General features: G+C 41.6%; 3 protein-coding genes across 7 annotated transcripts; all 3 read right to left on the reverse strand.

Moving 5' to 3' along the window:
* Positions 1–7,701: 7,701 nt before the first annotated feature.
* On the reverse strand, positions 7,702–12,818 carry LOC307025767 (uncharacterized protein). 4 transcript variants are annotated; one of them, XR_013804258.1, is made up of 5 exons: positions 10,035–12,818; positions 9,036–9,101; positions 8,682–8,889; positions 8,395–8,565; positions 7,702–8,111 (listed from the first exon to the last, which is right to left on the reverse strand). XR_013804258.1 is itself a non-coding variant. In XM_079660626.1 (4 exons), the coding sequence occupies exons 1-4, from the start codon at positions 9,099–9,101 to the stop codon at positions 7,927–7,929; spliced, it is 630 nt and encodes a 209-aa protein (XP_079516752.1). In that variant the 5' UTR covers positions 9,102–12,818; the 3' UTR covers positions 7,702–7,926. The 4 variants fall into 4 exon arrangements, 1 of the variants encoding a protein (XP_079516752.1); XR_013804259.1 differs by having other exon boundaries at positions 8,395–8,580; positions 9,036–12,818; XM_079660626.1 differs by having other exon boundaries at positions 9,036–12,818.
* An 851-nt stretch (positions 12,819–13,669) lies between these two features.
* Positions 13,670–14,689, reverse strand: LOC307024473 (uncharacterized protein). Its single transcript, XM_079658609.1, has 4 exons — positions 14,637–14,689; positions 14,330–14,560; positions 14,119–14,213; positions 13,670–14,001 (listed from the first exon to the last, which is right to left on the reverse strand). The coding sequence occupies exons 1-4, from the start codon at positions 14,658–14,660 to the stop codon at positions 13,998–14,000; spliced, it is 354 nt and encodes a 117-aa protein (XP_079514735.1). The 5' UTR covers positions 14,661–14,689; the 3' UTR covers positions 13,670–13,997.
* LOC307024469 (zinc finger MYM-type protein 1-like) lies at positions 14,688–21,365 on the reverse strand. Of its 2 annotated transcripts, XR_013803905.1 has the most exons (9): positions 17,165–21,365; positions 16,838–17,000; positions 16,645–16,728; positions 16,128–16,564; positions 15,875–16,050; positions 15,600–15,769; positions 15,251–15,489; positions 14,912–15,163; positions 14,688–14,824 (listed from the first exon to the last, which is right to left on the reverse strand). XR_013803905.1 is itself a non-coding variant. In XM_079658602.1 (8 exons), exons 1-8 carry the CDS (start codon positions 17,240–17,242, stop codon positions 15,032–15,034), a joined length of 1,479 nt encoding a protein of 492 aa, XP_079514728.1. In that variant the 5' UTR covers positions 17,243–21,365; the 3' UTR covers positions 14,694–15,031. The 2 variants fall into 2 exon arrangements, 1 of the variants encoding a protein (XP_079514728.1); XM_079658602.1 differs by having other exon boundaries at positions 14,694–15,163.
* Positions 21,366–25,170: the final 3,805 nt, after the last annotated feature.

The raw sequence follows: 25,170 nt of genomic DNA on the forward strand, positions 1-25,170 counted from the left end.
TTGTTATATACCCTTTGTTGGCAATGACAGAGGTCAAACGTTTTCTGTAAGTCTTCACAAGGTTTTCACACACTGTTGCTGGTATTTTTGGCCCATTCCTCCATGCAGCTCTCCTCTAGAGCAGAGGTTCTCAATTGTTTTTCAGCCAAGGACCCCTTACAAGATAGAGAATACACCAAGGACCCCCTCATTCTGATTTGTGATTTTGGGCTATATAAATAAAAATTGACTTGACTTGACATGTATGTCCCTTGGAATAATCTGACGTAGCCTATTTTTTACACTTCTATAGTGTTAGTTATGTGAAAGAACAACACAAGAGCAATGTATTAGAAATATATTAGATATGTGTTAAAAATATTTGCACCATCTCAACATAGAATACCCATAAAACAATCAATCAATTAGCTGCAAGTAACACTGTACCTAAACAAAATATCAAAGGGAAATCAAGAGAAAAGTGATCATTTGAAGTGCATTTCAGAACACACACACACACGCACGCACGCACGCACGCACGCACGCACGCACGCACGCACGCACACACACACACACACACACATAAGGATAACACATCCAGTGTTTCACTCTTAGTTAAAATTCAATGATTTATAAAAGTCTAATAACAAAATAAATGCAGGCTATAAACAATTGAACACATGCCTGCATTGCAACATATATCAAGTAAATTGCAAAACAACTGCAACTGCATTGCTACAATCCCAAACCACTACTTGTAATGGCAGCCAGCTCTGGACACTTTTGGAGTGATGCAAGGCAGTCCATGAAGCTGATTGCTTCTCTCTGCAAGTTAAGACACACATATCAAACTAAATCAATAAATGCAACATACAGTATCTGACATTTCTGTTGCTCCCACACACACACACACACACACACACACACACACACACACACACACACACACACACACACACACACACACACACACACACACACACACACACACACACACACACACACACACACACACACACACACACACACACACACACACACACACACACACACACACACACACACACACACACGGGTTCAAGTGAGCAGGAACGATCCAGAACAGCGTTCCGGCACCTTCTATTAATAAGTAAATAAATCTGATTGGCAGTTTCACACATAATAATGTCAAGAGAGTTCACAGGGCTGCCAACTCTCACACAATTTACATTTTTCACACGCTCTCAGCCACAAGTCCATTTTCTCAAGCAGTGAAAAACAAATTCATAAATCATAACTGATAATGTCATGGTGCGAAAAGAGGACACTATTGCACATTGCGCAACAGCAGCACCAGGCAGCAGACCATCTGAATAGCGAGAAATATACACAAATGTATTATATTGTAACTTATTCCCATACATGTTGCTCAACGTAATCTCAGTCAGTCTCACTTCTGCCGCTCTCCCTCTCCTCTCGCGCCAGTGCGATGAGCCGCGCAGAGCCGGACACATCAGTGGACTCATCCAATTGAACCATGAATTTAGACCCTCTCAGTCTTTCCAGCAGTTGTGATTTGATATCAGCAGACATGTCCTAAATTCGTCGTCTGCTCTTTAGCAGAAACAGACGTAACATTAACCATCCGTTATTGTTGCTGGCGGTAGTCCTCGCCCTTCCTCTCAAAAAAAGCCCGGTCTTTTTTTACATAATCTGGATGCTTGGTCTCGAGGTGCCTCTTCAATTTGGCAAGCTTCATCGCCTCATTGGCAAGACACCGCAGGCATATCAGACATTTCGGTTTCCCTTCCACTTCAATAAATCCATATTGGAGATACTCCTCATCGTATTTCTTAACTTTTTTTTGTTTTTCATTTACTTCATTTGTAGCCGTAACCGGTAGTTTTAAAAATCTGTCCAACTTCGTAGTATGCTAGCCGTGTTATATCTCTATGATGCTAGCAGTGGCGCTCTCTGACTGACGTACCAGTTATTGTGTTTCCATGGTAACGGGTGACGCGCTTGATTTTTAAATGTATCGATTTGTTAGATTAGAACGTAATCTATGAACTATTTTAGATTAAAAAAATAAAATATTATTTGTTGAACTATGAAGCCTTTTGTAAAAAAAAAAAAAAATGATATGATAATTTAAATGAATGAATCTGAAAACTTTTCAGGGACCCCCTGGCAGAGTGCCACGGACCCCCGGGGGGTCGCGGACCCCACTTTGAGAACCACTGCTCTAGAGCAGTGATGTTTTGGGGCTATCTCTGGGCAACGCGGACTTTCAACTCCCTCCAAAGATTTTCTATGGGATTGAGATCTGGAGACTGGCTAGGCCACTCCGGGACCTTGAAATGCTTCTTACGAAGCCACTCCTTCGTTGCCCGGGTGGTGTGTTGGGGATCATTGTCATGCTGAAAGACCCAGCCACGTTTCATCTTCAATGCTCTTGCTGATGGAAGGAGGTTGTCACTCAAAATCTCACGATACATGGCCCCATTCATTCTTTCCTTTACACGGATCAGTCGTCCTGGTCCCTTTGCAGAAAAACAGCCCCAAAGCATGATGTTTCCACCCCCATGTTTCACAGTAGGTATGGTGTTCTTTGGATGCAACTCAGCATTCTTTCTCCTCCAAACACGTCTTGTTGAGTTTTTACCAAAAAGTTCTATTTTGGTTTCATCTGACCATATGACATTCTCCCAATCCTCTTCTGGATCATCTAAATGCTCTCTAGCAAACTTCAGACGGGCCTGGACATGTACTGGCTTAAGCAGGGGGACACGTCTGGGACTGCAGGATTTGAGTCCCTGGCGGCGTAGTGTGTTACTGATGGTAGCCTTTGTTACTTTGGTCCCAGCTCTCTGCAGGTCATTGACTAGGTCCCCCCGTGTGGTTCTGGGATTTTTGCTCACCGTTCTTGTGATCATTTTGACCCCACGGGGTGAGATCTTGCGTGGAGCTCCAGATCGAGGGAGATTATCAGTGGTCTTGTATGTCTTCCATTTTCTAATAATTGCTCCCACAGTTGATTTCTTCACACCAAGCCACTTACCTATTGCAGATTCAGTCTTCCCAGCCTGGTGCAGGTCTACAATTGTGTTTCTGGTGTCCTTTGACAGCTCTTTGGTCTTGGCCATAGTGGAGTTTGGAGTGTGACTGTTTGAGGTTGTGGACAGGTGTCTTTTATACTGATAACGAGTTTAAACAGGTGCCATTAATACAGTTAACAAGTGGAGGACAGAGGGGGCTCTTAAAGAAGAAGTTAAAGGTCTGTGAGAGCCAGAAATCTTGTTTTTTTTGTAGGTGAGCAAATACTTATTTGACCAATTAATTCATTAAAAATCCTACAATGTGATTTCCTGGCTTTTTTTTTCTCATTTTGTCTAGGATATATCTAGGATGAAAATTACAGACCTCTCTGATCTTTTTAAGTGGGAGAACTTGCACAATTGGTGGCTGACTAAATAGTTTTTTGCCCCACTGTACCACAGTGGGTAATGTTTTCAAGAAACATTGAACAGTGCTGCCACATATGATACAGGACAAAAAGAAAATACTCTGAACCCTTTCTTTGCCATTATATACAAATAGTGTTGCTACAAACGTATAAATTAGGCTTACTAATAAGACAACTCAGATCTGAAGTTACACAGGAATCTGCTGCCAACGGTGCAATAAAAAAGACGAAATTAATAGAATCAAACCCTTTTTTTGTTGCATTTTAGTAGAGTACAAAAATAAATGCCTTTTTTAAAATAGGATGCAAGCAACACTAGTTTCTTAACCTGAATGATAATAGACTATAATCAATGTAAACAGAACAGATCTTAATGTTTGCATTCTTTTACCATTTTGTACAATAATTATAATGAATAAGTTCAAACAAACTAAAACTTACAGCTGATTAATAACGGTATCTAACTTGAGTTTTTTATTATATCAAAAACCTGTTGAAATGCTACTGTTATTTTTACTGTCTCCCAAAAACGCGTCGGCAGCCTCCAGGAATGCTTCTTTCACAACTTCGCCGTCTTTGAAAGACTTCATGTGTTTCGCAAGAACGTGACTGACACGATAAGATGCTATGGTAGCAGCCTTGCTCTTGTTGTTGGGCCTGGTGAAAATGGACTGCTGTGCATTTATCTGCCCTTTCAGGTCCCTCCCCTTTTGGGAGCATAAGGCAGAATTAGGAAGGAATTCTGTCTCGTAGCGTTTGTGCACTGTTTTGAAATGTCGCTCCTAAATTGCCCTTCTTCGGTAAAGCCATGCTCGCATTGCAGATGAGACAGATGAACTTAGAATTAGAATAGATGAAAAAATAATCATCCTCCCACTCGGAGTGAAAATGATATATTTTGGGCTTTTTTGCTTCTGCCATAATTGCGGTCTTGTGTGTGTGCGGACTGTCACTCCTGTTGCCACGGACAACGTCAGCGAACTAGTCCCCACTGCCCACCAGCCACGCCCCGACACATGGGGTCACGCCAGCCAATCACAAAGCTTTGATGCGTTCAAGTGCATTATTTTGGGACAGGAAGATTATGTTATAGGACATTAACGATAAAACTGAATATTATTGTTCTATTTTTAGACACATCTCGCGATCGACTGGGAATCTCCCCGCGATCGACTGGTTGGGCACCCCTGGTATAGGGCGTACACACGGAGCCGTTAGGCCCCCCAAATCGTTCCGTTTGCAGATCTATCCACCTTGGGAACCGTTATCGTTTGCGGGGTCCGTTTCCGCGTTTCCATTACGGCCTTGTGTGAAAGAACGGGTTATACGAAAGAGAAAAGTAGCAGATACAACCGTTTGCGTTCTCGTGCACCTCAAAGGGGTCCAGTTTGATGCCGATGACAGAGCCAGCTTTCCCTATCAGTTTATTGAGTCTGCTGGTGTCACCGGCTCCGATGCAAAGGTGTTAAGTTTGTTAGCTCTCTCCAGGGTGACCACCGTCAGTCTGTCTCTCCCCTTGAACCCAGTGATGGCCTTCATCCCAGTCCAAACATCCTTGCTGTTGTTCTACTGGAGCTTGGCCTCCAGCTTCTTCCTGTAGGAATCCCTGCCCCTCCTCAGCTTGTCCATCAGCTCGTGCTGGATACTGCTCAGCAGTGATTTGTCCCCAGACTTGGAAGCTTCCTTCTTGTTTAAAAGTGTTTTCAGGTCACTTGTAATCCAGGGTTTATTGTTCGGGAAACAGTTGACAGTTTTTGCCGGCAATGTTGTTTGCTCACAGAAGTTGATGTATTCTGTGATGCAGAGTGTCATGATGTCCTCTCCATGTGGCACACAAAGCACGTCCCAATCTGTGGTCTCGAAGCAGTCCTCTAGAGCCGCATTGGCCTCCGGAGTCCACTTCCTAATAGTTCCTGTGGATACAGGCGGGACATATTTTGGTGCCAGAAAGACAAGGTTGTGATCTATGGCCTCATTTATAAAGCCTAAGGAGTGTGGGAAGGTTGCTTACGTAGGACAAAGCAAATAAATACGCACAGACACTTTCCGATTCATAAAACACTGCGTACCAGCATGGGACTTGCGTGCGGCACATCCTTCGCCGGTTTCCCTTTTTATAAATCACAATCAACTCGAAATGCAGCGCAGCTTCTTTTTATTTACGCTTCACGTAACGCCCATATTTGCCTATAAATTGTCAAAGAAACGCCTATTCATTCATTCATTCATTTTGACTGACTGCATGAAGAAGATCGCAGGAAATGACGACAGAACAGCTAAAAAAGACATCTCACACCGTGTCAGATTTTGGTTATTTTGGGGAGGTCGAGATAAATCATATTGTTTGGTGGATGCAGTTTGAACCAGAGTAGCAGCATGGAGGTCGGATCATCACCAAAAATAAATAAATAAGTGGTCCGAACAAGGTTAATGACAAAATAAATACACATAGCCTAACCTTCCTCAGGCAGTGTGTTTGTACCGGGGACAGGAGACACCCCCTTGATGAGAAACTGTCAGAAATGACCGGGGAATCCCTCCGGAGTGGAGTCATGGATCTGAATTATTTGTTTGTATTTGGTAGTTTGTGTTCCAGCTTTCAATCAGCAACTATATATCCATAATCCACCAGTTAAAGGAAATACAACTAATGTGTTGTGTTATATTAGCTGTACAATTTACCACATATGGTGTTCTTAGTTTCCATACCTCCTGTGTTTTACGAGCGACTTATCAAGTCTTGGCGAACGGCATAAAACATGATTAAACATGATAGTATATAAAACCATGCTCGTATCTTCAACCTAGTGAAATGCAAAGTAATTATATCCTTCTGTTTACCGCATCATTTATGAGAAAACATTTCTTAACAAGAGAACATAATCGAGTGGTGATCAGTAACATTTCCGTATTTATTCATTTCTCCAAGTTATGTTTTTGTGTGCACTGAGGAGTCTCAAACAGGCGTTTGTTAAATCATTTTAAGATTGGCTTTAATCAATGTTTGAAAATGAATTCTTATATCATAATTTTATTTTATTTTATTCACTCTCCCGTTTTTTTGCTAGTGCGTAGGACCGCACATTTTCCCGAGAAGTTTGTTTTTTATAAATAACAAACATTGCGTAGAAACTGGTGTACGCCATCTTTTGAGCGTATACGCACCGTTTATAAATGAGGCCCCTGATCTGCCAAGGGGGAGGGCTGTGGCACAGTATGCATCCTTATTATTAGCATATAAAACAGTGTTAAGAGTGCTATGTTGTTGTCTCTAGTGGGGCATTTAACATACTGAGTGAATGTAGGTAGACATTTGTCAAGTTTTGCATGATTTAAAATCCCCTGTGATGGTAACAAAGGCTGTAATATTGGCCATGTCTCTGAACACCTGGTACTTCTGGGCCCTCCATGTAGGTCACAGTTCTGGAATATGACAGCACTAGAGGATAATGGCTTCCTGGTAGCTTCACTTATGATTCTTAATTTGCGTCTTTATGTCTCAACGTTTCTTGCCACCCTGTTGACTTCTAGCAACAAAATGTTTGGTTCCAGTAGCTCAGTGTTTCCCCTAGGATGGAGTCATAGCAGCGGTGCTAAGGCACGCGGGCCCAGCAAAATGTGAGCGCGGCGCGCATGGACATTTTAAGTGTGTGCGCGTGCGAAGTGCTTCCCGCCATTATGTTTCTATTTGTCTGCCAGCACAAGAAAGACACATACATCATTAAAGGCTTCAAATTCATTCAGTATTGTATGAACATAATTGGTGGTTGGACATCACATCCTCTAGGGGGGTCCGGGGGTATGCCCCCCCGGGAAGATTTGTTTTTACATTTTAATATAAAATGCTTCAATCTGGTGCACTTTGAGCACACAATGACTAGAGACTAGATCTAACTCTAAACACCCATATGAAAAAGATCGTTTTACATTTTAATAATCAAATAATTGAACATACCAATAAACTACCATAGCCAATAACACATATGTAACTTATTTTATTTTAGTTGTTCATTTACATCACTTTCATCAGGCAATTTTTTTGTTTAATATCAGGTGTCAAAAGAGCATGGCACCTAGTAATGAATGTGCCAAATGTCTCCACTTCGTTCCACTGCCCCAGTGACTTGAATATCTTGGGTTCTGCCAAGGGGTTTACTTCCTTAGTTTTTCTCTCATATATCATTTGTCCTGCCTTGTTTCTTGATCCATATATGTTTTCTTTATACTCTATACATAAAATGATGTTTTTTTTATGCTCTATACATAAAATGACTCACTCCATTTAGTGATGATGGCACAGTTGGCATCCTGCCTGAGAGCACTTTATTTTTCTGGGGGTCTTAAAGAATAGCTCTAAGGCTCTCCTAAAGGGAAAGTCTCTGGTTGGGGGGCCATTGATGCTCAATCGCATACAGGTGGCAAGGTGTTCCCCCTGCAAGCGATTTCTCAAGTCAGTCTTCACCTGTAAATACAAACATAATAATCATGAAGTAAAGAAAGCATTAACTTACCTTTAACTTCTCAAAATACTGGCAGCCAAGTAGTTCTGCGAGCTCCAAAAGGTCAGCATAGTTCGTATGGTGAGCATGTTCTTTTTTCGTGAGGTGGTAGAGGCACTTAAAACCACCAATCACCGCTTCGTGTTCAAGGGTGATAACTGGGTCAAAGGCGACCAGCACTGAGGACCCTGTTGAAAGGTAAACGAAAATAAAAATAAAAATTGTAATGTATTATAGCCTACTGTGTTGTTTGTACTATGTTGACCTGCTGAGGGACTGCAGATGAAAACTAGCTTAGGTCTACTAGCTAAATCTGTCACATTTACATTGATGTAAAACCTGATATGTTGATTAATGTGCATTCTTTTCTTTAAAATAAATAAACTGAAAAAAATAAACTAAACCAGAGAGTTTTGTGAATAATAAGCTAAAAATAAGATACAGTAGGCCTACAGTATTAGTGCATTTTACCTTGAATCAGTGCGGCGTGTGCCTTCACACTCTCTTGATGGTGCCGAGTGGCAGCATGCTTATCAAGGTAGTCGCTTCGGAAAAGCATGCACCCAACCTCAATAAATGGCCGTGTAGACACCCCCCGCTTCGGTGCTTGCTTGTGTTGGCGGCACAAGCGGCAGAACATTCCTGTCGGGACAAGATCTTTGATATATATTTATTTTCTTTAAGAGGTTTTGGCTACTGTGATCGTTGAAACATCTGAGAGATCAAGCCCCTAACTGCTCCATATGTTAGATTCTGACCATGGTTAGCTATGTTGTACAGCCAAGGTTTGAACCTCGGGTCCTCCATCCACCCTGGATCAAATCCTGATTGCCGGTGCCTTGCTCTTTCTGATCCTCCTACCTCTGACCCTCTGACAGCAGCAGCAGCTGCACCTTGCTCCTCTCTTCTATCCTGACCTGCTCCTTCACCTCCTCTGCTCTGGCCGACTCTCATCGCATGTCCTTTCTAGTACGAGATATCAGTCAATACAATTGTAAATTTAAACAACTACTTAAAAACGATTTCCCAAAAAGTGTGTATCCATTTGCTCCCCTTTCAAAACATTGCTGCCAGACAACAGAGACCCACCTCCCTAACTTCACCCAACTAACCTCCTCCTCATCACCACGATCATCACTTCTCTTTCGTTTGCTGACAAGCCAGCCTTTTAAACTCATCTGAAAATAACATAAGATGTGATGAACAATCTATTACACTGGGTGTTAACTAGCTTTATTACATGGCTTAGTTGAATACTCTATTCTGATTGGTCAATTCAGAACACGTGACACGTTGTTAATCCAGAACAGACAGACCGCTGTCAAGGACTTATTGACCGTTGTTAAGGACGCTTACAAAGAACTTCGGTCGATTTAACTGTATACAGTATGGCCGAAAAGCAAACTGCATGCAGTTTGCTTTTCAAACTGGGACAAGAAAAACAGCGGAGAATTAACGGGGCAGAAACCCTCCTTTTTACGCAACGGTCCAGACATAGACATCAAACGGCGACAAATATTCAGTTGCCAGTTACTTTGGCATTAGGGCAGGGATATCTAGATACTTTCCAAGCTTTGACATAATGAATTGTGCTACTTTTAAAGCAAGCAGCGATGTTTTCAAATCTGTAATCAGAAAGCTCCTCAAAAACGCTATCGAAGCAGTTCCTGCCGTTGCTACGTTAGTTCAAACAGTAACAAAGGACTATTTTTCTTAGCGGATGCATGTCATTTTAAATAAATAATAGCGTACTATTTTTTAAATCAATAAAAACATTTTCTAAATCTATAAAAGCATTTCAATTAATATTGGGAGTCATATCGTTACTTTGTTGAGAATGTGGCCATGTAATAAGCGGGATAATGTGCAGCGACTTGGTCATTATGGGGAAAAGAACACCCTTCATGCAGATCTAGATCCCTCCGCTTCGCGTCGGGCTCCTGATCAGCCTGTCGGGTGTTCTTTTCCCCATAATGACCGCGTCGCTGCACATTATCCCTTACAAACTAGCTAAGTTAGCTAGATGTAATTCATTCTTAACTGTAGGCTTTTATCAAAGTATTAATTTACTTAATCTAAATGTAACAACATTTTAAATTATAATAACTTACATTTATGGCGTTATGACCTTCTTCTTGAGGTGATTGTGTCCAAATAAAGTTATGTCTGCTTCAACTTGCTGTTGTCTGTCTTGTCAGGCAGTTTTCCTTCAGCTCTGAAAATGACAGCTTTCCCGCGTATCGGTAGCTCGAAGTTGCCGCGAGCGCTAGGGGGCAGCACTTATAATTCTTTTAATACATTTTTTTTTTTATCTGCTGCCCCCTAGCAGCGGCGCGCATATTTATATATGAAAACATATAGGGGAAACACTGTAGCTTAGTAATTTCAAGAGTGCTGCATACCTCTGAAATACCTTTTTAAATGTTTGAATTTTCAGAGTCAGTTAAATCTCTTTTTTGGCCCATTTTGCCTGAGAAAAAGGAGCTGCATAATAATTCTTTACACCTTCATGTAGGGCAGGCCTATTCAAATGGCGGCCCGCCAATCATCCGAGTGGCCCAGCCTCCCGTAGCCAAATTCCTACACTAGTACAGACCATGAACGCAACACTCCGCGTTGCATAGAAACCACCAAACCACAACGCAGCACGTTTTTTGAAAGTGCATCTAGTGGTGCTAGTAACAGTGGTCCTATGATAGCAACTCTAAAACATGTCTCTCTCAACTCTGAAGTGTAAACAGAGACAAAACGGTCATTGATCTTGTGGAGCAGATGCGCACATTCCAAGTCAAGCTGGACCTTTTCGCGACCGACTTGAGTACGGGTCGGATGCTGCATTTTCCGACGCTCCCCAAACACATCACATCTCCGGCACAAATCACGGATGTGATGACAGATTTCATTGCGAGGTTGAAAGAGAACTTTGCCGTTCGATTGGATGGACTTGCTCTGCCCACAGAGGTGACGGGCTTTGCCAGAGACCCCTTCACTGTTGCAATAGAGGGGGACGTATCAACCAGAGCAAAGGAAGTGGTCCCCTGCATCGACGAGGGGAAATATACACTGGAACTAACGGGCCAGCAAAGTTTTGGAGTGATGTCAAAAAACAGTAGTTCCCTAAAGTTCAGAAAGTAGCGATCTGTGTGCTCAGTATGTTTGGATCAACACACAAATGTGAATCAATCTTTTCACACATGAACTCAATAAAAAGTAGCACTCGCTGCTCCCTGACTGACAGCACTATTCACCAATGTTTTAGGATTGCATTGACATCCTATGAGCCAAAAATCACTGCTCTTGTTCAAAACAAAAAATGTCCCTTCTCCCCTTGAGAAAGTCAGCGATGACAAATCACAAATGAGGTGATAGTAAGCACCTAGTTTGCTATAGTAGACGTGTAGTGTAGCATTCATTCATATGTTAGTTACTAGAGATGTCCCGATCCGATTTTCAAAAGATCGGAATCGGGAGAAAAAAATCGGGGATCGGGATTTTTTTATTCAATGTTACAAAACAAAAATGACCATGTTCAAGTCTTAAAGTCATCCTGAGGCCTTAGTTTTGATTTCAAATTACACAACATCATGTATGTGTTGCTTCTTTGGGGCTTGTTTTCATAGACCAGGGGGGTATACTACGAATCTAGTTCAACCTATCCTGGATATGTTTTGAGTTATCCGGTTGACTTAATCCAAAACAAAGCCGTTCTCGCTAAACTTTCCTACAACCAGTGGTGGCCGGCCCATAGGGGCGTTAGGGGAGCCGCCCCACCTCTTCCCACATGAAAAAAATAAATAAAAACATATTTAAAAAAAAAAAAATATATATATATATTTTTTTAATGAACAAGGTACATATTATATCATTGGTATCAGTAAAATGTATAATCTACAATAACATATCGTTTAAAATTGTGTTACAATGTCTAAAGTTACTGATAAGTCACATGTTTCCTGCCTGGCCTTGCCATGTATCATTACCCTTTCTCTCTCTCGTCGTCTGGGCGCTAAGAGAGGAGCCCTCAACCAGTGCAGCAGCAGCCACTAGCAGCTGACTGTTGCTATCTTTAAACTATGCCGCCAAAACATAATTTCAGCCAATCAGCGTCGTCAAATATGATGGTCACAGGGCGCCTACGTCAGCGCCCGGTGCAGTCTGTGAGTTGTTTAGACTCGTATCCAAGGAGACAAAACAGGAAGCTGTCAATCACTCTGGAAGCTATCATTAGCAGCTAATGAAAACTCAGTTTTTGACATAAAAATGGAATGATGGATTATCGTCAGAGTTCCCATTAGCAAGCAAATCTAAATCTCTCCGGTCAAAATAATTTCCCTTTAGCGCAATACCGCTTCAGTTGTGCCACTTATGTGACAGACAAGAAGAGTATGTGACAGACAAGAGTATTCAATTCTAATGTGTAACACTTAATGTGGAGAAAGAGATGTGCTGTATGGGTTGATTGTGCGTTGATCTGTTGCTAATGCCTCGGGGTTCCGGTGGGCATGTAAACAAATGCATAATGCTGCGCTATACTTTGTGGCATCACCCAGTTGCATAGCGACACTTATTGTTTAGGTCACGGTGTCTTTTAATAAGCAGGTAGTCCTATCATTAGCTAAAACTAGCTGGATCTGATCGATATGGACATAAACGCGAGTGAAGTGTAATCTGACGGGAGAGAGAGATCAGCTGCTGCTGACGAGTCGACACGCAGCTCTGTTTGATCGCATGCAGCGGTGAGCGGAACAAAACACACTCTTCAGGTTAGAATATCACACGTAGCTATTTTAATTACCTCTCAAACTACCTAAACTAGTTATAGATATGTTTAGTTTTACTGTCGGGTCACTCATTACTGGATCCGCGAGCTGCATGATACTAGCATAATAGATTGCCCGATCGGGCAACCAGTAGTTGAGGCTTCATGGCCCGAGCTAAATACTAGATGGCCCCGGGCCATCGGGCAGCTCTTAATGCCGAGCCCTGCTTAAGGGACAACTTGAATGTTTTTTTTTTCTTTTTTTTCTCTTAATGCATTGCATAAAGATCGGATCGGGAAAAATCGGCATCGGCAAATTGTCAAAATCAAATGATCGGAATCGGATCGGGAGCAAAAAAAGGTGATCGGGACATCCCTATTAGTTACCTGTATCCCTTGTTATGGGTTTGTGCACTGAACGGTTTGACAGTTCTTTCTGTATTCATTTAAATGCACTTTGTAATGTGTCTGGGTCAAATGTGACCAAAACGTATGATTTTCTTTTGTTGTGATTACTTGAAAAGTGAAAAAATAGTATTGCTACAGTACTACCTCTTTGTGTTACATTGGAGCTCTTTAGCTGTTTTTTTTTTTTAATGTGAGGACATTTATTAAGACTGCTATTATTGTATTCAGTTAAATGCACGTTGTGATGTGCCTGGTTAAAAAAAAAATTACCTGAATATTTGACTTCTAAAGCAAACAAATGCTACAACTGTGCACTTTTTTTCCAGATTCTGCTAAATTAATGCTAATTTTTTTTGTTTTTATGCACTTTTTGACGTAGCTTTGTTAGATGAAAAATGAATAAAAATGGCATGTTTTTCATCGCAGTAATATGTGTTGGTTTAAAATGTGTCATTACCCGCTTTTTACAGGCCGCTGAATGTCTGGCCCAGCTGAATTTTGTAGTTATAAAATCTGGTCCAACTGAATGTGTAATTGAATAGCCCTGATGTAGGGTCAGTGTTTCCCACAGATCTGAAATATACTTGGGGGGGAAGGTGCCAGGGGGGGGGGCTGCGAGCGGTGTGAGCGGACCGCGGGGCGGGCTTTGTGACGTGCAACACATGTGACAAACAACAAGTTTTAACAACAGGTTTATTCATTAACTTTACATTACTGTATGGCAATATTCATTTTGTACAAAGATGGCACTGTTTGTCAGAGCACTTAATCCGTCTAGGTTTGTTGAAGAACAGCTCCAACGTCTGTGTGTATGAGAACGCCTCATCCCATCCCGCTGGTCCACTGACTGCTATCCGCATACATGCAGCCAGGTGCTCCCCTTTCAGTCGGTTTCTCATGTCAGTTTTCATCTGTAAAACAGACAGTTTGTTTTAAATGAACTATACAGAATGACATGCAAGACACGTACCCTGTTCATCGTAGAAAAATCCCTCTCGCAGTTTACACTGGAGACAGGGATGACCAACCCCGCTGAAGAGAGAAGGCTGAGGTTTGGGTATATTTCTGCCCATTCGTCCTTCTCACTGGCCAGGAGCTGCATGATCTCAGCTTGTGTCTTGTCCTTCAGAGATTAGCCAAGGCAGGGCAAATGAGTATACAGTATAATTGAAACATTTACAGATGTCAAAACAAGCAATTCTAACCGTCAAGTTCATATTAATTTAGGTATTTACCAACCTTAAATGTTCCTTCAAGAACATGCTGCTTGTAGGAGGTCCACTCTTGGATAACTGTGGCATCCTGCCCTGGGATGAATTTGTTGGCAAGGGTCTGCAACATTGAAATGTTGGTTACATCATTGGAGGTAACTGCCTTTGGACCCAGGACACTGAAGGCCCCCAGCACTTCAATATGCTGGAACCTGCTCTCAATGTTGCTCTCCAGGCTGCAGATGTAAGGTTTGAGGACCTGGAATGATATTATACATTTTTCAGTTCAAGGAAAATAAATATTGGAATGTAAAAGTAAGAAGGGATGTATTTACATCTCTGACAAATCTGGCCCACATATCTTCCCGGGGGCGCTCCCCTCCTGATCCTCTCCGGCAATGCTAAACGCCCCAAGTCCACCTGGGTTGTCCAAGTCTTGGTGTAGGCGAGCAAGGAACGTTCCGGGGAGTGGGGTCTCGCCTGCCTCCAGAATTCTCCTCAGAGTAACAAGTGTGACTGGCACCTAAATGTGGAAAAAGACAACAATATAATAGGATGGATAATGCAAATAACTGGGAGCATCAAATGCATTTCTTTGTAATCTACCTACTCCTTTATGTGGAGAAAGTTCACATCAGCTCTCTGAAACACCTTAGACAGCATTGCAATGTGGGGCAGCACATCTGCCTGAAGGTAGAGGGCAGCCACAAAGCGGTATGTGGCACAGACATTATAGACCTTTGGCCACTGGGCACTTCCTTGTGGTTGCTTCTTCTGCCAGAGCAGCCAGCACAGCTGGAAGGTTCCTCTGGAGGTTTTGAACAGCTAGGTGCTGCGATAGCCACCTTGTATCTTTCACCTCCTAACAACAAGTAGAAACACTGGTAAGTAAAATATATGTAAATAATATGACACCACAATAGTATTATGAAAATAGGTGAAAACACACCTTGACTTTCAAGTCGTTCAGACCAAGAGTGGTAGCGGCAGCACTCAGTGTGGCTGACCTATTTGCACTATTTCGGAAGAATAGGTGCAGTCCCTGCAGGTGGTTCCTGAAGTTTGCCATATACCTGACAGCATTTGAGGCATCTTTGCATGCCAGTGCTAGTCTGTGAGCAGCACACGCTACAGAAACCAGCTTTGGAAAACTGTCTGTGAGCTGCTTTGCCACTCCATTCAGACGGCCTAAGTTTAAGAATTAAATGCAGTGTTGAGGGCGTCATTTTGTTTCCTTTAATAACAGCTGAAAATACACATTTCACACAATCCATTAGATTTAACCATAAACTCCATACCCGTCATCACTGCTGCACCGTCTGTCCCGAGTCCGTAGAGCCTGTCTACCGGGAGATCCTTCTTCTGTAGTACACTCGTGATGGCAGCAACAACGCTGTCAGCTTTCCCATCTTCCAGAGTTACCAGGTCAAGGAAGTGGTTGAAAACATAACCCTCTTTATCCAGGTGTCTAAAATAAAAATGTATAGGTTTTCACACATATTAATAAATATTAAGTTTAACTAGGCCTACATCTTTATTTAAATGCACATCACACCTTTAAAAAATACCCCACCTAACATGTAAATCCAGCTGGCGGTTTACAGATACATCTGTGGTTTCATCAACCTCTAGGCTGATTGCTTGAGATGACCTTATCTCTTCCAAAATAGGCGACTCTACTATCTCTGCAAGGATCTCCAGCATTTCATCCACTATTCTGTGTGATTGATAATTGTTTCTTTGATCCACCTGAGAAAAAGACATCATTTAACATTTAGCTGGTCAAAGTTCTTCGTTTCACAAGCATCATTTTGTACTAGGTTTACCTTCAGATTTTCAAAGTAATCACAACCCAAAAGCTGAGCTAAACTTAAGAGCTTAGGGTAGTTGGTGTGGTGAGCCATCTCATTCTTTACTAGCCAGTAAAGGCATCTGAATCCACCTATGACGGCCTCATGCTCCATAATAACTGTGGGCTCAAAAGCCTGCATCACTGAGTAGCCTAGACCAAGGGCAAAGACATAATTCATTATATGAGCCAAACATGGTTGATAGGTTGCAGAAATTAGCTTTACATAAAAAAATGATATACCTGATGCAAGTGAGACCTGATGCTTTACACTATATTGATGAGGCTCTGAGGAGATGTGGCGCTCGATATAATCCTTGTGGAAAACAAGAATCCCAACTTCTATGAAAGCCCATTTTAAGGGGCCTTTCTTTATTGGAGGCTTGTGTTGCCTGCAGATTCGGCATAACATTCCTTTTTAAAAAGAAAAACGTGTTAATTCTTACAAAAAATAAGTTTTATTACAAATATGAACTTGCAAATGCCATTCATACCATGCTGGGTGAGGTAGAGCCAATTCTTGAACTGTGGCATTTTGAGCCAATCAGGGTTCCATCCTGAGTGGCGATGCTTGGAATCTGAAAATAATGCATTGGTATTACTGCATTTAAATGGTAGAGTTCTCCTTGCTATTATACTATGTCTGTGTCTGTGTCTGTGATGCTTGGAACTGTGCTGCTTGTTCACCTGCACCTGCTTGTACCACACTGGGACCTGCTGCTGCTTGTATCACACTGGGACCTGCACCTGCTTCTACACTGGGACCTGCTGCTGCTTCTACCACACTGGGACCTGCTGCCTCTCCCTCAGTACTCTGACTAGTTGTGCCAGCATCTTCACTGACCACCGGCTAGAATTGAAAACAAGCTTGAATCTAGTTTGGTCTCTGCATTGCAACTCACTGTTGACTGCAATTGTATAATTTCAGGTCAAATGAACCGACATATATCATTATTGAGACGTATGCATTTATTATTGCCATTGCAAGCAAAATGCTAACATTGGCTAAGTTACCTGTGGTCTCTCCTCCTCTCCTCGTCTCTCCTCCTCATCCTCACGCCGTATTCTCTTAAAATATTTTTGAATACTCATATCTGAGGAGTAATGCAGGGGAAATTAACAGTCTAACCTTAGCTAAAGTTAATCTGTGTCCTTCTAACTGGCATAGCCCGAAGAGAAAACAAATTATAATCTTTTTTATATTTAATTTAGCACACGTAACTTGCACGCAGCAAAGTTGGCCTGGTTACGTTAAATACACTCTTAGTTGCCACTAACTTCAAATAATTCGAATCTCCTACCAAAGTCAGAAAACAGCAACACAATAAGGAGAAAATAGTTACTTTACCTTAGTGTCCGCGTCTTCTAAATTAACGACGTCTTCTCCGTTTTTCGTTTCCCTCCACGCGATGGCAGCACGAACAGGAGGTGTCGAGCGAGGGATCATACACTAGTTAATCGATCGCAGAGCCAACAGGGGGGGATTATTGTCCCCTAGTTAATCAACCGCAGAGCGAACAGGCACAGGAGACGTAGAGCGAGGGCTCATTGTCCATTAGTTAATCACTCGCAGATGGCGTCGCTCGCGGACGGATACATTTTTTTTTTAAAAGGTCCGAAATATACTTGGGCGGGCCTTAATATACCTGGGCGGCCCGCCCAAGTATTAACATTGTGTGGGAAACACTGAGGGTGTTGATCTCGTTAGGCCACACCCTCACTCATTACACAAATACACATCACCTGATATGCTTAAATCAAATACGCATTCAAGTTTATACAGCTTGGAGTTGGAAAGTATGCATAAAAATTATGATATGGTCAAAATACTCGCCTAATAAATGTGCACACAATGTAGTATGCCACAATGGTTATCCCTCTGGAGTGGTATGCTGCTCACGCTCCACCATTGTATTGCCTACCGCAGGCTAGGATTTTCACCGGCGGCCATGCCGTCATTTCCCCTCGGTCTGGCCGTGAAGCCCCGAAAATAATTGTACGTCCTACGGCCACCATGGCCTGTGTGCCCCTGATACTGTTAAAAAAAGTTGCTTTAAAAGCGTCAGAACAGTGGTTTCTGAACTGCATTATGCTGCGTTCTGCTGCGTTCACAACAGACGCGATGCGAATATTCTCACCGCTCTAACCGCTGGAGGTTCACCGCGGCTGTCAGCTATTTGCTCCTGTTATTCAAACAGGACGCTGGTGAGGAGGCAGGGCTTATATCCATGTAAATACTGTGGTGGAAACCAACTACAACAAAATTAACCTATTTTAACGTGATTTAATTGTAATACTTGTTTCAAAATGATGCCAAAGTAACTAAATACTGATAACGGTTAGTAAAAGTGTGCTTATGACAAGTGTGCAGACAAGACGGCAGGCGAAAAACTTTTAAAATGCGTGTTCTCTGAATGGAGCGATCTCCATTCAATCAGATCAGGCTAAACTAACCTGTATCGGCTCCGTCCAAACTCACAACAACGTCCTAAAGACAGAATTAAAGCAGCGACTGTATTCGCCATGACACAGACAGTCTGTAGTTTGTACTTGTTTAACTTTTGTCTAGTTTCGGAACAGATATGAGCTGTGAGGAGTTGATTAAAGAGACACACACACACACACACACACACACACACACACACACACACACACACACACACACACACACACACACACACACACACACACACACACACACACACACACACACACACACACACACTTTTGCATTTCAAATTACACTGCTCAATGATCTATATGCAGACTTTGACCCTTGAAGGCTGTCTCTTCTGCTCTGAAATTGAATATATTTGTTACATATTAATAATTAATTAATTAATATTAACATATTAAAATTTTAGATTAGATGTTTGATTTGTGAATGGGAGAAGTAGTAGATGGAAAAAATACTAAACACTAATTATTCAAAGTAGAGTATTTCATTTTATATACGTTAGGGGTGCACCGAATGGGAAATTCTTGGCCGATACCGAAAATAGGAAACAGTTGGCCGAAAACCGAATGCCGAAAGGCCGAAAATGATTAATAGAAATATAATGTATACATTTTTTGACCAATGTTGTTGATTATGGAAAAAGACATGATTATGGCAAAACTTAACTTAAATAATAATCACTATCATGGGTCCATAAAACATTTATTCAGCACTTTTGAATGCATACAGTAGGCTACATTAATTCCAAGTGAAGTGTATTTTCTTTTCTCTGTAGGATAACTACAACAAAGTGCATTCAGAACAAAGCCACGGTGCTTTAAAACTGCATAAACATCTAGGCCAGTAGGCCTACAACAAAATAGTGTAAATAAACAGCCAGGCCTTCAACAACAACAAATGCACCTATAAGTTTGGTAACCTAACATGTTGTTGTGATGACGTAATCAAAACGCGGCGACAAGCACGGCGCGCGACCATGCCAGGACCATGCTCGCGGCTGGCTCACAGCCAACATGTCTGCCGCTTGGAGATATTTCAAAATATCAGAGAAAGAGGCGCGGATTGCAATTTGTAAAACGTGTTCAGCTGACATTTTTCGAGGGGGTGTAACTGCAAAGACTTTCACCACTTCGGGATTACTCCACCACTTGAAATCAAAACACCCGGACAAATATGGAGTATGATCAACGTAACCCTGTTCTCTGACATTCGGTGATATTTTTTCGGTGCTAAAACCCTTTCGGCTTTTTAACCATTTTCGGCCGATAATTTTCGGTGGCCGAATATTCGGTGCATCCCTAATATACGGTAATACTAAGGAGGCATAGGCCTATATGATGATATAATGTTTGACATTATTGATATTAAAAAAGTGATTTGTTTTCCATTCGTGTGTTTTTCTTATCAGATAGTGAAGTTATTTACAGTAGGGCAAAAAAGTATTTAGTCAGCCACCAATTGTGCAAGTTCTCCCACTTAAAAAGATGAGAGAGGCCTGTAATTTTCATCCTAGGTATACCTCAACTATGAGAGACAAAAGGAGAAAAAAAATCCAGAAAATCACATTGTCTGATTTTTAAAGAATTTATTTGCAAATTATGGTGGAAAATAAGTATTTGGTCACCTACAAACAAACAAGATTTATGGCTCTCACAGACCTGTAACTTCTTGGCTGTCAAAGGACACCAGAAACAAAATTGTAGACCTGCACCAGGCTCGGAAGACTGAATCTGCAATAGGTAAGCAGCTTGGTGTGAAGAAATCAACTGTGGGAGCAATTATTAGAAAATGGAAGACATACAAGACCACTGATAATCTCCCTCGATCTGGGGCTCCACACAAGATCTCACCCCGTGGGGTCAAAATGATCACAAGAACGGTGAGCTAAAATCCCAGAACCACACGGGGGGACCTAGTCAATGACCTGCAGAGAGCTGGGACCAAAGTAACAAAGGCTACCATCAGTAACACACTACGCCGCCAGGGACTCAAATCCTGCAGTGCCAGACGTGTCCCCCTGCTTAAGCCAGTACATGTCCAGGCCCGTCTGAAGTTTGCTAGAGAGCATTTAGATGATCCAGAAGAGGATTGGGAGAATGTCATATGGTCAGATGAAACCAAAATATAACTTTTTGGTAAAAACTCAACTAGATGTGTTTGGAGGAGAAAGAATGCTGAGTTGCATCCAAAGAACACCATACCTACTGTGAAACATGTGGGTTGAAACATCATGCTTTGGTGCTGTTTTTCTGCAAAGGGACCAGGACGACTGATCCGTGTAAAGGAAGGAATGAATTGGGCCATGTATCGTGAGATTTTGAGTGACAACCTCCTTCCATCAGCAAGAGCATTGAAGATGAAACGTGGCTGGGTCTTTCAGCATGACAATGATCCCAAACACACTGCCCGGGCAACGAAGGAGTGGCTTCGTAAGAAGCATTTCAAGGTCCCGGAGTGGCCTAGCCAGTCTCCAGATCTCAACCCCATAGAAAATCTTTGGAGGGAGTTGAAAGTCTGTGTTGCCCAGCGACAGCCCCAAAACATCACTGCTCTAGAGGAGAGCTGCATGGAGGAATGGGCCAAAATACCAGCAACAGTGTGTGAAAACCTTGTGAAGACTTATAGAAAACGTTTGACCTCTGTCATTGCCAACAAAGGGTATATAACAAAGTATTGAGATTAACTTTTGTTATTGACCAAATACTTATTTTCCACCATAATTTGCAAATAAATTCTTTAAAAATCAGACAGTGATTTTCTGGATTTTTTTTTTCTCATTTTGTCTCTCATAGTTGACGTCCTAGGATGAAAATTAAAGGCCTCTCATCTTTTTAAGTGGGAGGGCTTGCACAATTGGTGGCTGACTAAACACTTTTTTGCCCCACTGTATTTGTAAGCTCCAAATCCAAATGTTTCCCTCAATGGCCTTTGTGCCCTGGCATGTGGCCTTTGCGCCCTGAAAAAATGTATGACACCAAAGGCCAAATGGCCTTGTCCCTAAAATGACGAAAATCCAAGCCTGTCCTACCGTATCCTGACGTCCTGAGTCATTCACTGTCTGACTGTTGTTTCCGCTGTTCATAACGGCCAATATCACGAAATAGCAAATGGGTGATCAATTTTAAATTGGAAATAAATAGGGATGTACTGATACATTGTTGGGACATCGGCATTGGCTGATGTTATTCCTATTTACCACAGACACATCGGTAAATAAGCTGACATTCGCCGATGGCAGTCGACCATCTTTATGTTTTGCTCGGGGACCTGGAGAAATTGCACTAGCGTCGTTGTTATTAAATCTGACAGACAAAATCTGAAGTCCGGCATAATTTTTAAGGATTAGAACTGTGACTGTGGGTCTGCCATATCTTAAAAGTAATCTCCTCTATAAGGAGCTGCTGCTGCAGGGGGGATACATGCTGCAGGACTTCTGCCCCGTGGAGCGGGTGTCTGCAGGATCGGTAAATAAAATCCAACATTCAATGTGAGGCAGTTGTTTATATTTGTGACTTTGTCATACTGCTGCTACTCCCGGTAACTTCCAGACACTTTCTACGCTCGCAACATTTATGTGTATGTCAGCGTTTAAGCCATTTGTTTTATATTGGCTCTTCTAATTCTGGAACAACTTCCTACTCTCACCATCAACGGTTGTTGCTCAGGTTAATTGTTGAAGTAAGCAGCTGTTGTCGTCGGCCAACTAGTTGTTGGTGCCTGAGCTGAACCAGTTCCCGGGGCCGAGCTACATTGGAAACATGAGAAACTGATTTGCAATTGGACAATGGTTCAGAACCAGCCCTGGAACCGCTTTGGCGGAGGTCTATGTGAGAGGCAGTTGGAGTTTTTCACTTGAGGGGCACTCTGGGGACAGATGGTTAGTCTCTTTAATATCATAAACGCGTCTATATGAGACGGCAACAAAACAACCTACTTTATCAAATGAAAAATTACATATGAAAGGCAAAAAATATTATTATGGGATTGATAGCAGGTTTAAAATATTTATTTTGAAAGATTTTAAAGCTCCTCCACTCTAGCTGTGCTGTTATGATGTTATAAAGGTGTATCTTTTAATAATCCACTCTAGCTAACGGTCTGAAAAATTCCCAAAACATAAACTGCCATTTCGTAAAAACCATGCCACCTATATTTAATCTGAAAAAGTCCCAAGTCTGGAGAAACGTTTAACTTGTATTTTAGGTCAATGTGAGCATTGGTTGTGTGGTTTTGACCTCTGCTCACCGCAATGTTACATTCATTCTTAATGGCAACGTGATCGGATTTTTGTGAAAACAACTAAAGGCGAATTGGTTTAACATAGAACCCCCAATCCCGATCATTCCGCACATTATGAATTTTGTTCATTCGTGTGAACTCTTCACATCATGTAGCTTTGCATGTCACATAGAATAACAATTTATTCTAATTATAGCGGGATAATCACCCTTGGTAAATAAAGCAACCTTCTGACCACCTCAACTCTCAGTTTAATCTTCATTGCTAAGGTTTCTTTGACAGGTTGATGACATGTGTTTGAATTTTCAGAGTGCAGGCGATGGAGAAGAGTCCAAAGAAGGTGAAGAAGAAGCTGGAGGTGATGAAGAAGGAGGTGTAAGAGATAACAGCAACAATAAACAGGCTGCAGGAGGCAGAGAGGAGGAGAAAACCACAGAAGAAGAGAAAGAAGAGGAGAAGGACAAAGGGAAGAAGTAGATTCACTCCATGAGGAAAAACAGAAAAGGGGTTTGAATGTGAAAAACAAAATACCTAAACCATATGAAAATTACTCATTACTGTCGGTTTGTACATGTTTTTTTCACTGTCTTAGCTTGTTGCTATAGAAACAGACATTTGTGGCATGTAACAAAAAGATGTGCAGATTATTTAGAGAGCTTCAATGGGACATTGTCGCTCCTGGTTCAGTATCACATGATGATGATCAGTATCATCTGGTCCTCCGTGCTGGTAATTTGTCATGTCAAATCCTTTTTATTTATATATCCCAAAACAAGTTGTTGATCCCAGATAGACGTCAGACACCTATGTTCCATTCCATAGTTACCACAATACACCAGCAGTTGTACAGCTGCTGATAACGTAAACTCTATAAGGTGTTGGAGCTAGCCACAGCTATGTATTATCCCCACATGGATAGTTGCCAGCTCATAGAGTCCTATAGTGAACATTGAGTAATCCAAAGTTTTATGTTAGAAATGTATTGTAGGGTCCCCAGCACATAGAAACTTTCGGATGCTATCCTGCATATTTTGGGCAATTTGCACAATTAGCACAAGTTGCATTAATTACCAATAATTAGCATGTGAATTGGTTTTGGGGGTTATTGAGGATGCTGAATCAATGTCTGAAGATCAAAAATGGCAGTAGTTTTAAACAGAAAATCCCAGTACTTGTACTCTCGATGGGCTGATTTTGATTCATTTTGGGTCTATTTGGAAGATCTAGAGCAGTGGTTTGGGTCGCGGACCCGTTTCGAGTGGGTCGCGGATGTGTGAGTGAAGAAACAAAATTGGAAATTATCTTTTGGAATTATTTTTTTTTTTGGGGGGGAGGAAAGTCAAACTTTTATTTTGTTACCCGAAGTCCCCACAGAGAATAACTTTGCGGTAGAACTCTTCTTTATACATCCATGGGCGCAACTTCAGATAAAAATGAACACATGAAATATGACCCCCGGTTTGATGATTGACAGGTCACAGAACAATGGGGGCTATCTACCCTTACCCACAATTTAAAGTAAGTCACACAGACTATCTCCTCTTTACTCTTCTGCAAGATGTCAGAACAAAGTGAAAAACAAACAATGGCATAAAATATTATTAATATGTCGGGTAGTAATAGATTTATTTATTTTCTTCTCAGTGTACCAGAATGCATAGTTTATGTTAGTATTTCTAAAAATGTCTGGGGGAGAATCCCCCCAGACCCCCCTGCTGGGGTTGGGTTTTCAGCATGTGTGCCTTTTTATATAGTTCAGCTTTGATTCCATCATCTCATTAAACCTTTAAAAGCATACATTAGTTCTGTGAAGGGATATAAGGGATATATGCACTGTACTTCACTTGTATTAATATTGTATGCTGAAAAGCGTATATATTACAGCATGTTTTTTAGTTGAATAGATTTGAGTGCTTCAAAATGTTGGGTCACGATGTATTGACCAAGTAAAAAGTGGGTCCCGAGGCCTGACCAGTTGAGAATCACTGATCTAGGGGACTCATTTTCATCTTGTGCTCCCTATATCCAATGGTTGTGACACTACTAGTCAAAGACAGCCGACCAACAGATGGCCACTTTTGGTTAAAACTGCCACTTTTTATACTGAAAAGGTCAGACATGGATCTGCATCCTCAATATTCCCCAGAACCACTCCAACATTGATCAATTGGGCAAGCAATTTTTTTCCATATAGACTATAATGCAATGAAATGCTAATTATGCAAAATCATGAAAACAACAAAAAGGTGACACATTTTTGTTCACACTCATTTCTCAAAGACAAGATTGAGCTCTCTCGCCCAAAGGAGTGACAAACTGTTGG

The sequence above is a fragment of the Notothenia rossii genome (genome assembly GCF_949606895.1).
Source record: "Notothenia rossii genome assembly, chromosome: 11".
In the NCBI taxonomy this organism is placed as follows: domain Eukaryota; kingdom Metazoa; phylum Chordata; class Actinopteri; order Perciformes; family Nototheniidae; genus Notothenia; species Notothenia rossii.

What these genes read in the sequence shown, in the direction of transcription:
- LOC307025767 (XM_079660626.1), bottom strand. Translation starts at nt 9,101, where the DNA reads ATGAGTTTAAAAGGCTGGCTTGTCAGCAAACGAAAGAGAAGTGATGAT. An exon ending in ATCGTGGTGATGAGGAGGAG is followed by an intron (nt 8,890 to 9,035) that starts GTTAGTTGGGTG and finishes ATCTCGTACTAG; the next exon opens with AAAGGACATGCGATGAGAGT. An exon ending in ACACGCCGCACTGATTCAAG is followed by an intron (nt 8,112 to 8,394) that starts GTAAAATGCACT and finishes ACCTTTCAACAG; the next exon opens with GGTCCTCAGTGCTGGTCGCC.
- LOC307024473 (XM_079658609.1), bottom strand. Translation starts at nt 14,660, where the DNA reads ATGTGGGCCAGATTTGTCAGAGAT. An exon ending in GGGCCAGATTTGTCAGAGAT is followed by an intron (nt 14,561 to 14,636) that starts GTAAATACATCC and finishes ATATCATTCCAG; the next exon opens with GTCCTCAAACCTTACATCTG. An exon ending in TTCTTGAAGGAACATTTAAG is followed by an intron (nt 14,214 to 14,329) that starts GTTGGTAAATAC and finishes TAATCTCTGAAG; the next exon opens with GACAAGACACAAGCTGAGAT.
- LOC307024469 (XM_079658602.1), bottom strand. Translation starts at nt 17,242, where the DNA reads ATGAGTATTCAAAAATATTTTAAGAGAATACGGCGTGAGGATGAGGAG. An exon ending in GAGAGGAGGAGAGACCACAG is followed by an intron (nt 17,001 to 17,164) that starts GTAACTTAGCCA and finishes TTTCAATTCTAG; the next exon opens with CCGGTGGTCAGTGAAGATGC. An exon ending in CGGTGCAGCAGTGATGACGG is followed by an intron (nt 15,490 to 15,599) that starts GTATGGAGTTTA and finishes TCTTAAACTTAG; the next exon opens with GCCGTCTGAATGGAGTGGCA.